Source organism: Calonectris borealis, chromosome 2, assembly GCF_964195595.1.
Source record: "Calonectris borealis chromosome 2, bCalBor7.hap1.2, whole genome shotgun sequence".
In the NCBI taxonomy this organism is placed as follows: domain Eukaryota; kingdom Metazoa; phylum Chordata; class Aves; order Procellariiformes; family Procellariidae; genus Calonectris; species Calonectris borealis.
Window position 1 is genome coordinate 52597234 of NC_134313.1, and position 15110 is coordinate 52612343.

A 15110-nucleotide genomic window follows, 5' to 3' on the forward strand; every position below is an offset into this window, starting at 1 on the left:
CCTTCAAGCGTGCTCAGCCTCAGGTTACGACGACTTCGCACGATCCAACGCTGCAACCTGCGGAAAGCAGAAAGGCTGCAGCCGCATCCCTCCCACCTCTCTGCCAGCCGTGGGGAGCGGGTGGGTGCACAGACCCATCCCCCGGTTCACAGCCTGGCCTTTTATGATAGGTGAGATACAACACTCAAGGGATTTAAAGCGACTGACAGACTGCAAAATGTAGCACCCGAGAAGCGATGTTCTGTGGTGACCTCTGGCAGGTGCTCAGAGCAAACGGCTGGGGACTGCAACCTCTTCAGCCATGGCAGTTACACCCAAAGAGGAACCAGATTATTCCTTAATACGGCTCCGTTCATACTGCAGAACCTTATGATTGCAAGGGCAAAACTTGAAACAAACCTCCACAGCCCAAGGGACAGCATTTGCTTTCCAGTACACATTTTCAGTGGATACACACAAGATGACTTTCTGTTCCAATAAAACAAGCACAAAAAAAGTAACCGTACAGTGCCATATTTTCAAGGTTACCACTAACTGGGTTTCTGAGGATCATGAAGGCAGGAAGATCATGGAGGAAGCCATGATCAGGAGACTGCTGTGGGATAAAAACTTTTATACACCAACAATGCTACAGACCAGTCTTCATCAAAGTTGGAAAACCATCATCTACCTACCTGCTCTTGCATTCCTGGATGTTTGCATCTACAAAAACCTGAGGGGAATCGCAGCAGCACTAAAGACTGAAGACTCAAGTGTCATTGCTGCTAAAGCATTTAGATTATCTACAATAGCTTCCTTTAATAAGATAAGTAACATTCATAATAGTTCATTCAAAATTAACAGAATATTACATCACTTTCAAGTTAGTTCACTGGAAAGTACATTAATGGTAAACTCACCACAGAATGCTTCTTCCATAAAAGAATCCTTAAAAAGTAATTTCTCATTAAGAAAACTTCTCACAATAGGCTTATCAGTCCTGGAGAGCGACAATATAGACCACGCTATTAAAAAAGTTAAATATGAATGTGCTATGACTTACGAAATTAGGAACAACAGCTTTCCTACACAAAGAATAAGACATACTTCAAGAATGTATATGAGGACTAGAAAATGTATCATTTCTCAAGTCAGGATAGTAATCTGAAATCTAGATTTCTGTATGGAGAACATACGGAAGCAACAGGACTTCATAAAGGCATTAAACATATCTGTGTGCAAAGACAAAAGCACATCTGTCAGAAACTTAAGAAGAGCATATAGGAAAAAAAAAGCCTGGAAACTAATTCACTGTGCTTGAACTTGAATGCTGTTTTTGGAAACCATCTAGAGCAAATCCATCATACAAAGCGTACCAGCTACTCTACTAAACCACGTTGCCCTTTGGCCCCAAACTGAAAAGCCTGCCAGCATAAGAGCTGTTTGCCCAACTGAAGGTAATTACCTCGTCCTACCACTCTTTGCCCCATCTGCAGAAGTAACAGCTTCCAGACAACGTTGAAGTCTTAGAAGACAGAGATTGGACAGAAGTTCAGCAAATCAAGGTCACAGATAAGCCTTATTTTTCTGCCAAAAGGATCAGGTCACTCATTAACTCTTCATTAGATAGTTCACAACAGGTTCATGAATCACACTGGTTGGGGGCCTGTGGGGTGTGTTCAGTTTTATTTCGTTTTTTTAACTTGCTGTCTCTTTCAAAGTTTCAGCTAAATAGGCAGAAGAGGACTTGCATTTTTTGCAAGCACCGTCTTTGTTTTTCTACCTTTTCTACCTCCAGAGACTTCAGTAGAATTCTAAGTGGGGGTTTCCATTCATATACAAAAATCTCCATGAAAACCTTCTTGTTTTTCCTACCAGAGGTACAAAATACTGTTTTTATTTAAGGTGTCTTAAATGCGTATCCTTCTGACTCTCTCCGTCTTCCCCTTCATTGGGAAGGCCTTTCTACAAGTGGGGAGAAGTATATGTCCCAGGAGTACAATTATCTTTTTTCAATACAGTAAACATACTACTTTTAGTGAAAGACTGGGAGGCGTTTGTTACATAAATGGTTTTGCTCAGCAAAGTCTGACAATCTCTCTCTCCCTCCCTCCCTTCTCCTCCCCTCTCAAATATGCTTTTTTTTCCTCTTAACCTTTTCACCTGGGAGCCTTTCTGGGCATCTCCTATAGGTAAGCACAGCTTGCCAGAAAATGACTGAAAAATACTGACGACCAGCCAGTCCTGCTGAGCTCAACAGATTACTTGATCAAATTGAATATTGGAACAGCATCTTGGAAGAAGCCACATCAAAAGATAAAGTTTTTTTGAAGAAGCAGAAATGAAAAAATAGGAGTAGGAGTAAGAGTAAGACAACTGAACACGAACTCCCCATGGCTAAAACACACTGGTTAAAACACAGCAGCTAAATAGGTCATGAAAACCTTGGGTAATTAAGAAAAGAGGTTCTGAGCAGGAAGGCAATACCTAACTGTAACAGGCACCTACCTTGGTAACCTATGCTGGGTCCAGTTTTGGAGTCTTAACTTACATTAAAAAAAAATGGTGAAAAATAGAAATAGTTCCGTATTTAACTCTAGAAAGCCTTCCTCAAGTTGACTTTCTTACGGTCTTGTTTATATTTTGCTCATGCAAAAGAACAGTAAGAGGTGACCTGAACATTATTTATAATGCCTACACTGAGATACACAGAGCATACAGCATCTGATACAGCAGAAGAAAATACAACGAGATGCAGTGTCTGGAAACCAAAGCTAGAGACCTCTATGTTTAGAAGAGTAGAGGGACTGGATCCTTTCAGATGTTGTCCTTTCACAGCAGTTCACCACACTGACCTTCTGCACCTCATGTGCTGGTATGTGGTCCCTTCTGCAAGCCCTCTGGAGATGTATGCAACGCCAGCAACAAAAAAACCTACAAAGATGGAAGGGATACTAAACAGTAAGATACTTAAGTGTAATTCAATCAAGGCAAACAACCTTGAGTATACACGTGTTGGTGGGGTGGGGAAATCACTTTTTGCTATCTACTACCAATGGCACAATTTTGTAACTGATCAATTGAGCAAGTTTCAAAGTTCAGGGAGAATACAGATTTGCAACATTGTGACAAAGTTAAGCCTTTTGTAAAATAAAAAAACTTTTTTCCAGTGCATCTTGTACACCAGCTGATTTCATACAAGAATTCGCTTTGGCATAAATTAAAGAGTATTGTATATAGATATGGATTAACTCAGTGTAAAAACAGCAGGTTCCCATGTTTTCTGAATCTCTGTATAGAATACAGAGATTTTAATTGTTCTTTGGTGAAAATGAACCAGAACTGGAACTTACCTGTATATTTCCATCTTCTGTAAGTCAACTTTTCCAGATAAAAGTAGTTTTTGAAGCAGTATTTTCTGGCTCACCTCAAAACATTAGAATGCAAGACAATATTGTATAAGCATCTACTCAAACTCTAATTAGCAGAGAAACAATTCCCCGTCCTGCCTTTTTTCCTAAACACCCGATTTATATAAAATAATTTGTCACACAGTTTCTTCAGGATGAAGTTTCAGAAGCAATATACCTGTACTTCTTACCACTATAGTCCGATGGAGTCTACCATCTATGTTCCAGGCTGCCTGCAGAGCCTCTGCCGAGCCAAGGACAGGCGTGCTGGTCAGATGCCACTGGCTGCCCAATTGCCTTAAAAGACAGCTAGGTATAAATTTACTTCTTAACATTAGCTTTAATACTACTTGTTTGTGATTGCATAATTTTTCATGAAAGTGATTGCTACCGCTGTTAGTATTTTGTAATGATGACTGGATAGGCAATTTGAGTGTCATTTATAGGCTACCCTGCTTTCATTCCACTGATAGCTTCAATTAGCACCCTTGCAACACCACGCATAGCCCAACACCAACGTAGTTGCTCAAACTTCAAACAGTTACAGAGCAATTTTTAGAGTACAATCAATTATCAGAAAGACAATCAGATTGTCGTAAATTGAAAAGCAATTCAATAAATCATTTGGGGAATTTTATTTAAGAATAAAGCATAAGTAGAATATGAAACAAGCATTCAAAGTCAGAGAGAGAAGAAATTAAAGTGCTTGCTTTAGAGTAAATTAGAAACATTTTTCAAAGATGTAGGAATACAACAAATACAATTATGTGTGGTTCTTTTTCTTTAATGAAGAACAAGTAAATTTGATGTCTTAAAAACGCATCTTAAACCTTGTTCACTCTACGGTTGATCTCAACATGACACATGTAACTCACTTTCTAAACCAGGAGACTATAATTATACTGGAAGAACAAAGGCTGAGGTAATTGCTGCCTAGAAAACTTTGTTACAGAGTAACTTGACATCCCAGAAGTTTTCCCAATACTTGATATCATCTTGTTCAGGAGGCCACCAATTAAAAGACAAACTCGAGGAGCAAGGGAACAAAACTCATGTCCACGTTTCTTTTAATTTTACTCAGAAATATAAAAGTGCAAGTTCTGTAAATTAACAACATTTACAGTACATCACGATAAATATGCCACTTTGTGACATCTAAAAATTCTAGTTATTTATTTGAAATGAGTCATATTGAGATAAAAACTGCATCAACATCAACAAAAATACCTGACCCAGTAAAGATAGTCTTAACATATTAACTAGCAAGATGCATATTCCGTTATTGCTATTAGACCATGCCTCCGAGTTCCAAAGTATAAAAACCTATTAAGTTTACACAAAATACAGTTGAAATTTTTCTCATCACAGGCACAATCTAACATAAAAAATAATTTTTACATTTACAATGTAGGACATTCTCCTACGAGGGGAGGAAAAAAAATAATACAGAAACAGATAGTTCTATTTCAGTGATGATTCGCTAAATCCACAGAAAAGCTGCAATTTGCACAGAGTTAAACTGTTATATGAATATATAGTGTCTTTCCATACCCACTCCTGACCTGGTAAGAACAACAGGCCTTTTAGTAAATTTACTACAGTTTTCTAGCTACCTCCAAGTATGTAGACCCTAAATATCCCAACAGAAATTGCATGCAGGTGCTTTGTGTCCTGAACAGCCTAGTCTCACATTATATTTAAGCAGTGTATTTAAAAGGAATTCTGTCAGTAACTGTACTGTTTCTAACTATTTACTCAGAATGGACTGTCTCTCTCATTGCAAAACATTAAAAGTCAGATAAGACAAAATAAGATTTCAAGTACATTAAAGCCCATTTTTAAAATCATTATTTGAATTCTAAGTAGTCACTATATATACAACACATTGTTTTCTAGTCAATACTTATTTGGATTGACCAAATAAGGTTGAACACTCATTGGTGACTCAATCTTACTGTCAAAGTTGAATAAAAAAAAGAGTGTACTATCTGTAACACACCTACATTATAGAAAAATAAAACTGCTTTTTTAAGAGTTAGGAGTGTCTCCTCTCCTTCAGGAACTGCAACAGAAGTGTTTAACTGCTCTAGGAATGCCTTTCATAGCAGGAACTCTGTATTTCTAGAGAGAAATAAAAGCATCTCAACTGTTTCATTTGGCCTACCAAACAGAATATTACTTTTCTCCTCCATATCAGTCTTGCTTTAGATGCAACCTCAAAAGCAAATCAATGAAGGTTAGGTGTGGGCAAGGTCTAAAACTTTGGCAACATATTCTACAAAAAGGTAAGGGGGAAAAAAAAAGTTTCAGCTAAGGAACTGTTTAAGGCAACCTGACCAAAGTAAAGATAAGGCTTTTGGATAACTATTTCCAAGGATACCGAGTTTTCTTAGCTTTGCAAAGTAACATAATTCAGCTAACTTTCTGGTCAGATTTCCGTTCATAAGCTTCTTTAAAAAAATATTTACCTTCCCAGAATATGGTATTAACTGAATATAAAACATAAGGACACTACTTATTATGGACAAAAGTAAAAAAAGTTACAGATGAGCACACAGATGGCCAAGTATTAAAAATTATATGGTCATGATAAAAGTTTTAAGCTCTCTGAGGTATTTCATATCTTAACACCACAGGTTTGGAATACCATATAGAGACTTAAGATATTGTAGTACTGGTATAACTACCAAAGTAGATTTTTGGTTTTGTGTTTTGTTTGGTTGTTTTTTTTTAATATCTTTAAACGTCACTGCTATAAAGACTCAGCAGCTTGAATGAAAAATATGTAAAATTACTGTACCTGGCCTATGTATTTTAGCATAATATTCAGAATATTAAGAGCAGAAATAAGAACTGCCCACACTGTAATTGCATGTCAAACAAAGTAAGTATTTGGCTGGAATGTACCAGAAGCAGAGATCCTAAATATTGACATAATTTATATCACAAGTATGAGCGGGGTTGGGATGGAAGGAATGAAGAATGGAAGGGGAAGTGAGGTTTAAAATTCACACATTAATCATCATGAAGTCACTGACATAAGCCACTAAAGTTTAGTAAGATATGCTTTTTGTGGCCGAACAGTTTTCCTCCTCCTGTGTATTGGCTAATGCTCAAAGAAGAAAAAAAAAAAAAAAAAAAAAAGTGTTCTGACCATTCCCAACTTCAACATTTACATGAATTACTTTTATTGTATTACTCTAATCAAAACAAAAGTGCTCCCGTTGGCATATTTTAGATCTAGATCCATTTTAAAAGGTAAAAATCACACCTGCCGATATTGTTGAAGTAAATCATGTGTGCTTATTTAGGCTCACCCACAGAGTTACAAGCAATTGTGTTCAGCTTGGTTTAAACAAAATAAAAAGTGAAGAGTTAAAAACACAAGGTCACTTAACCTTCTTCCTGGTTGATTTACTTTTAGTTAAAATTGTAATGTTTTACTAAGCCATACCAACTCTGACCATACTAGGAAAGTGTCTCTGGCACAAGTGGTTTTCAGAAGAAAAGCTGATCTTCCCAACAGCTTTTTCTTCTGCTTCATCTTAAAGTGCAGAAACTGTGGGAAAAGGTGACAAGACTTCCTGTCCGTCACTGTGGAACTACTTCCCTTAGAGAGGCTAAGGCTGCGTGTATGCGGACATGCAATCTGTTCTCAAAATCATAGCCAGTAAATTCCTCCTGGGGGGAAAAAAAAAGCATATAACTATTAGCCTCCTTCATTTTATGATATGAAGATAATTTTAATACTAACACTTAAGAAGTCGTGTTACAAAACAGACCGGAGAAGAGAGTTGAAGTGGAGATTGCATGTTGCAATATCCCCGCATTACCCAAAGTAACAGAATTATTACAGAAATTCCAAGTTGGTGAAGAAAGCAGAAAGCTTCCACTTCCAACATGCTACATGGGTTTGGATCCCATGTAGTTGGAACAGCACCTAGGAATTTCTGCAAGTCCAAAAGCTTTAGAATATCTCAACATGTCCAAGGCAGGAACCAGTTGGAACAGTAAGAAGTGGAGAGTTGTCATTTTCAAATAAAAAATCTTAGCCAAATCTTAGTTGAAAAACTTGGCAAGGTTCTAATACTGCAGGAGAGGTCACTGATGTGGGCTCTGTGCTATGACTGACCTAGAAATAGGTATCAACGTAACATACATAAATGTGTATCATATACATTAATGTATATCTACATGATAATGTTGTAGATTATAGGTAGGGGACACTGACGCTTAATATCCCTCCCCCTCCCCCAAACCCCCAACCCAGAACCTCTCAGAAACATGAATTTGAAAGTGTCTTCGTTCTTACCTTGGCTTGGAGAAGTAAAGTTTTGCCTCTTGGCACAGTCTACAAAAAGACAAACATTGTATTAGAAATGCATTGTAAATGTTACAGAAAATACCTTAAGTATATGGCCTGGTCAGTCCGGAATAGCATCTCCATCTTGAAAACAAGGTACCAAGCAGACAAACCCCTCTCAAATTAGGAAACTAGAAATACAAAGGAGGGACCCAAGAAATGCAGTATTACGTATTTCTCGTCTTCTACAGCTTTAAATGCAAGTTGCTACTGATGATGGTGAGCTACAACAATGCGCAGGGAAACAAATGAGGCTACAGATAAATGACTAATTGATCAATACAGTAATGTTTGTTTCTTAACCAAAGTTTAAGCCATTTATTTACAAAACTAATTACTGGATTTTAAGCATTAAAAGTTGTTTCAGAATCTCAATTTCAAACTCTTAAGGAAAAATATACGTATTTGCAGATTAATATTTAATACTGAAAAGCTCGTATTTTATTTCTTATCATACATTTTTATTTTAAGCCTTACAAACAAATAATTAACGGCCTGATAAGTAGACAGAAAATAAGTTTTCTTATTCAAATATATGAGTATGAACATATGTATTTATATCGGTTAAATTACATACAGTGTCTAAAACACCTACAAAAAAATCTGTAGATTTCTTGACGTAACCATATTAAAATCTTAAAAAACTTGATTAGAACTAAGTTTAAAATAACAAAGATAGTTCAGATGACTTGATAAATCAAACATGTAACTGAGTAATTTTAAAGTAAAGTAAACTTAGTAACAGCATGCTTTTTATACTAACAGACATACTCATATCTATATCTGTTGCTCAGGTCTTTAATATGCTCAGCCTCTCAGGTAAATTCTCAGCCTCTAATTCTAGCTCTTGCTTTTCCCCACCCCATCCCACTTTATTCAAGTCAAGGATCATCTACCTCCTCATTGTCTGAGTGCCACGAGAGGGAGTTTCCTGCATGTCCTTCACATATTAAGTGCTACCATAGCTTCTCAGTACAACTACAAGCCGAGGCTTGTTCAGTCCTCAAACACCCAAAGCGAAGCACCTTCAGTTACTTATGTGCACATACTACACATAAAGCAGGGAGGAAAGAAGGAGTGCTCCCACATTCTCAAAATCTTCAGATAACTTCACTACCCACCACACTTTTTTTTTTTTGAGACACTTGACATGATCAGATTTAAAATGAACATGGCAAAAAAGGCAGCAGGAACATTACTGGACTCAGACCTCCCTACCAGGCTTCAAGGCCCAGTTCTAAGTTGCAGGGCAGCAGGGTTTAAAAAAAAAAACCACCCTATTATTTTTAAAAGCATTTTCTCTAGTTTTGTCCTTTGTCATAATAACAATTTTTTATTGAAAGATTTTCCCTTCCTTCCCTCTTTAAGGGGAAGGTTCAGCTTAGATGGTTAAATCTGACGAGACTGAAAACAACTGAAAACAGAAGCTTAAGAATATGAGATACTACCAGCCCAACTACTTTTTACACTGCATAGAACGATGAGGGGGTTCAAGTCATTACCCTGTAACTGCTTCCCCTAACTTGCAATCTGATTCAGGAAGTAGTACATAAAGCAGCATAAACTCCAAATAGTGGTGTTATATGTTTGAGGAGGGAAACAGCACCGAGAGTGGTGCAGAAGTTGCCCTAGTTTAAGATTCTCTGTGCAAAGACCTGAACAATCAAATGTATCACCAACCAAGCTATTTGGACAGTCTGAAAGCCAGGTGGATTATTTTCCTCTTCATCCTGAACAACAAAAACCTCGCTACTCAGGGTGAAAGCCAAAATGCCGACACATACCGCTTTAACAGAATTTAAATGACTGAAATCACTTTACTTATACATCCCCTGCAATGAAATAACACAATGGTATGCGTGCCCTCAGTCCAGCTAGGTTTCCAAGATGCACTGATTAGGAAGATGCGAGATTAGGAAGATAACTGTCCTAAGAGTGAAGATAAATAATACCAAAGTAAAAAGACTTTTGACAAATACCATATTGTTCCAAATACAGGTTTGATCCCAAAAACATGGAGCTGTTCTAGGAAGGCATCAAATTCTATTTGGAGAGTACAACTACAGGTAATCTTTGAACTTGAACAGCATCCAACAGGAAATTAAATACTTAAGAAAAAGATCCTAGGTACTCACCACACTAAATGCCACCTGCAGACAACAAATCCCTGCCTACCCAAGGCATTCTTGCCAGGCCTGTGCTGCCACCGCAGCAGGACCACTAAGGCAAGTGAAGGGGGAGAGAGCTCTTTGCATCTTGAGGGGCGACGGAAGTATTTCCATACCCTACTATTTATATACAATGTTTCTGTAAGGCACATACGAAAAAATGGGCATCATGGCATGATCAGAGAGGTGAAAAGCGAAGTTTTTGTGGTGCTTTTTGGGATAAAGTACTAAATAATAATCAAAACAATGCAGTGCTACACTCATCAAAATTCTTGCTTTACTGCTTGCTGTAGGTTTGCAGACGTGTTCATTTTACTGCTAGACAAAGACACCACTAATGATCAGGAATGTAACAGCTGCCCTGAAGAATTCCAGAGAGCCTCAGGCTCTGTTTTATATGTAAAAATAAAACCCAGTAACAACAAAACAAGTCATTGCAGTGTTATCAACAGATAACTAAGCTCCTCAGAATGTCCTTATAGCTCTTGGTATTGAAAAATTAAGATGCTAACCAAAACGCATTGCATTTCTTACTTTGCAAAAAAACAAAAGTAGTAAGTTTCTTTATGGTAGGTATAAAACGAATTTTTAAAACTTAACATTATCACCTATAAACTTTGTTTCATTGTTTGTGTAGTGGTATGTTGACTCCCCACCCTAATTTTAAGAGTTTAAAAATAGGTTACGCTATTACCTCTGGATTGTCTAACAGAAGACAGCCAAGTTCATAGCAAGCATATGGCTGGACGTATAAGTTGTTTTGACGGCACAGTTCATCTTTAGCAGCTCGCTGAAAGAACTATAAAAATTAAAGAAAAAAAAAGAAGAAAGATTGCAGTAATACATTAAAATTGACTGTTTGATACTTAAAAAAATCCAGAAGTACCATTCAACTTTAAGTACTAGGAATTAGCCCAAAGCTAAAATGAGAATATGTTAAAAATTTCCAATGGGAGAGATTCTTTAAGCAAGAACCCAGAGGTTTTCACTGACACTACTGAATCAAGGCAAAACTATTTGTTTGGATTTTTACCAAGTAATATATTGACTGTTTCAAGAGTTTTCCAACTTCATATTGAAAAAATACTAATCTAACAAGGAACTTTAACATCAAAGATGAAGTACTCAGATTATTTAAAATATGCTAGAAAGAAGCAGAAAAAAAAGGAGGGGGAAAGAAGAAAGAAAAAATAAAAATATTTAAAGACAGCATCATCTCCCTTGTTGCTTATGTGAATTGCATTCTATTTTGGGGAGGAAAAAAAGTTGTGCCTACAGATCAAAGCCCGAAGCAGTGGCAAAATTCTTCTTTGGTATGTGCTAATAATCAAACCTCTCAGCGTCTAATAGGTCTGGAGGAGAAGCAGCAAACCCATGCTTTTGAACGGTCAATCTCCAAGTGTTTTTTATTTTTTAAAAGTTGAATTTTCTTTGTTGGACAAAGTATATCCAGCACAGCCAAGAACTCTTCCATTCTTCTTACCAGCTTCCCCTTAACTCTTGCTCCTACAAGCCACTTTAGCTACCATGTTCATTCAACATAGCCAATTACTTTTACAACACAGAGTATAATGAGGACATGCTGAACAGAAGATTTGAAAAGAACCTGACATACTCTGTTGGAATTCACAGAACAGTACGATCAACAGCACTGACAACTAATGGCTTGCTTAACACTCTTACTCAACAATATTTACTGTTTAAGAGAATAGATAATAAAATAGGATTAAGAGTGTAAATTATCATTTAACAACTTACCTGAACAGCATCTTCAGAATTTCCTAAGCATTTGTGTATGGCACCAAGAAGCAAATTCCTCAAACCAACAGCCGATGAGTCATCAACATCCTGACAAGCTTAATGAAAAGATTTCAGTAAACAAACAAGATGGATTGAAACTCTTCCTTAGAAAGAATTGTGGTCTACAGCGACTTTTGGACTGATGATTCAATGTAACCAGAAAAAGGAGATGCTAGTAACATTAATATAAACCAAAGTAGTTTGGTTTCTTTTAAATACAACCCATTTTGTATGAACCTCATCAAGCAATCTGTCACTCATGAGAACAATTCCTAACAGGAATGAATGGGCTGACATCACAGGTAGTTGGTGTGTTCTTCTTACTGGAAGAGGAGAATCCATTTCTCTACTGGTCTTTGAAATATCCACTAAAAGGTAAAGTTAAGAAACAACCACCTCCTTCTGGTGTTATAGGAAACTGGGTTGTCCCAGATATTGAAAGAAAAATACATAGTCCAAGTTACAAGGAGCACAGGGCAAGCAGTTCAGACAAAGCTGATTTGTTCTGAACTGAAGCCAAGTGACAGCCGCACAAAAATCTGTACTGGACTTAAAAACCCAGACTAGGGTATTTTGGCATCACAATTCTCAATGCTGATGAGAGGATAAGGCTTATTTGCCCAACCTTAGCTGGTCCACCACCCAGGGCAGACTGTGCCTCAGCTGAGTAGTGCTCTATTTCCAGAAAGAACTGAATCATGATGCACATAAGCGTCTCTAGATGAATCAGGCTCGATTTTGATCAAGCTTATTAGCACCAGCTCTGTTAAATCAAGGCCAGTTCCATGAAGAGCCATTTGCACTTGTCTGCACTATCGATTCCAGAAAGGCTGGGATACAGGCAGGCCTGCAGGGCTTTTCATCCCTTCAGAAGGAGCTGAACTGCTGTGCCTGGAGCAATAGCGCTCCTTTAACTTCACATTCTGCCTCATCTCATAAACCCTACCAGATCTTAACTAGCTCTGCATTCACAACACAGTTAATCCACAACCCAAATAAGCCACCTATGAATAACTAAGAGTTAGCTGCATGAAGTATTTGGACTTTACACAATACACAAGACTGTCAACTCTTGCTTGTATTCCAAGTCTCAAATTACTTGGCATTTTATTTAGAGATACATGTGGATACAAATTAATTCATTTTTAAGTCAACTCCTAGTTCTGAGGAAAAGTCTGGAAACTCCCCCAGCAAATTACACTCCAATTGTTCAAGAGAAGAGGAAGCAAATTAAAAAAAAAGTCCCCTATCATCTCATCATTCTTGCAATACACAAGGCGCAGCAATAGCACTCTCACTGTGCAGAAAATCTTCAATCAGAGTTTTCTAGCTTAACATAAAAATTGTGTACAATCCCCAAAATTTCACATTTACAGAAAAAAGGAAGTATCTCGGTGGCAGACATTTTTTGTTTTATTTTCTAAATGAGCAGGTAATAACTTGAAACTGTTTGCATAATGCAAACAAAACTGATCACTGGACAAGGGGAGGAATACTGAAAACTTCATGATAAACACTGCTATCATAAGCTTCATGTGACAGACATCCAAAGTCATCTGGAGACTAAGAGGCAACTATAAAACACTCCTTTCACCACTAAGATGGTCCCAGCAGCCAAGATAAACAGAACCCTTATCTTGTCACAGATGACCTCACAAGCTACGTATTTCCTCTTAGAAGAAAACTGACATGCAGAAATGAATTTGTAGTTTTATGTTTTTATTTTGTAGCTAGGTTTAAATGAGTTAAAATTTCTTAGTGACTTTGAAAAATAACTATCATGCTATTGTTTCATTTTAAACAATGGGCAAACGCAACTGATTAAAACACAACTATATGCAGCAGGCAGTTAAACTTCTCCCAAAAACCTATAAAAATGGTAAAAATGAACCATTAAGCTGAGTCTTAATGGGTCATTATTCTTTTGTTACTCAAACTGTTTTGCTATGACACATGCACACAGGTTTAAATTTTCACACTACAACAATCAGCTACTCCATACAACAGAAGGAAATTATACACCTCATTTAAAAAAGTAAATAAATCAAGGAACCGTATTATACCTTGGCTCATATGCTGTAAGTTTGAGAGGGAACAGTTTGGAAGGGCTTTCCATAAGTATAATACTTCAATGGATGCCAGGACACAGAGCTCTTTGGTCGGCATTTGTTTTCTAAATCTATCTGCCTGCAAAGTGGGGAGAAAGAGGGAAGGGAGGTCTGTCACCTGTCCTTTTATAGGGAACATAATGCTCACAAACAATATATCGCAAACAGTAATTCTAACTATTTCATGAAAGCATCCAACAATTTTATGAAAATAAAGTCAGTGGTAACTTAGCTTAAAGACTTTAAGACTAAAAAGCAAAATCTTTCAATTAATTTAAGGGCTTACATATTGATCAAAATTAAAGCTTCCTTGTATGCAGCCTTATTTGTTTTATTGCATTTCACAAATCCCAAGTACACACTGACTGAATGCTGAAACGGTAACATCTGCAAGATCATCAGTTGGGAGATATTTCCTAGACAACTCCCAGCTTTCAAAAAGAACTAAGGCTTTGACAAACAAGACAAGATAAAAAGGAGTAAGAAAGGCAAAGCTACAAGGAAAACTAGCAAAGCAACTACAGTATCACGTATTTTTATTTCTAATAATTACTTTAGTTGTAAAGTGAATGGTTAATTCACATTTCCTTTGCTAGGTCCTTAAAATACATGACACTATTGTTTTTCCACGTGAATCCTTCCCACTAATTCTACAGAAGCAACATAGCAGAAAACAGATAAATCCTTCAAAAATAAATACTGGTAAAGAATCCAACAAAATTACCAAGTGTAATTACTGTACTGAAACAAGTCAGCCTATGCTAAACCAAACCTTTTTCACTGAAAATTGTTCAATCTGATTGTTTTTTCTTTTGAAAAGCTTCTGAACTTCCTTGAACACATTCTGAGCACCATTGACATCACCAGTGGCTCCTTGACACACTGTAAGAACACAGAAACAAAAATGTGTTAACACTACTGGGATAAGAAACAGGAAAAATTAGTATTAGGTATCATACGGTCACAGGAAAACACACACTCACTTCCAGAAAGGATCTAGACTGGGGATTTGACAAAAATACAAATCCCAACTCTCCCAGGTACCCTCTGTGATCATTAACAAGTCAGTACTTCTTTTTCGTACCCATTAAAGAAACTAATACCACCCAACCCCTAAGGACTTCTTTATTAATTAAATCTTTGCAATACACTGTATATGACCTGTCACTACACTGACAATCATAATTGTATCTGCATCTGGAAGGGGGGGGGGGGGGGGGGGAGAGAGAGAGAGAGAGAGAGAGAACGTACGCACATGCATGTACATGCGCACGCATGCAAG

At 37.2% G+C, this 15110-nt stretch overlaps 1 protein-coding gene across 1 annotated transcript in view; it reads right to left on the minus strand.

Moving 5' to 3' along the window:
- Window positions 1-4007: 4007 nt before the first annotated feature.
- TTC39C (tetratricopeptide repeat domain 39C) overlaps window positions 4008-15110 on the minus strand; it is a 40557-nt gene continuing 29454 nt past the window's right edge. Inside the window, exons 9-14 of the mRNA XM_075141976.1 lie at window positions 14601-14710; window positions 13784-13907; window positions 11679-11776; window positions 10615-10719; window positions 7702-7740; window positions 4008-7070 (exon numbers count right to left, since the gene is read on the minus strand). Coding sequence (XP_074998077.1) covers window positions 6981-7070; window positions 7702-7740; window positions 10615-10719; window positions 11679-11776; window positions 13784-13907; window positions 14601-14710 — 566 coding nt within the window. The 3' untranslated portion in view covers window positions 4008-6980. The remainder of the gene's footprint in view (window positions 7071-7701; window positions 7741-10614; window positions 10720-11678; window positions 11777-13783; window positions 13908-14600; window positions 14711-15110) is intronic.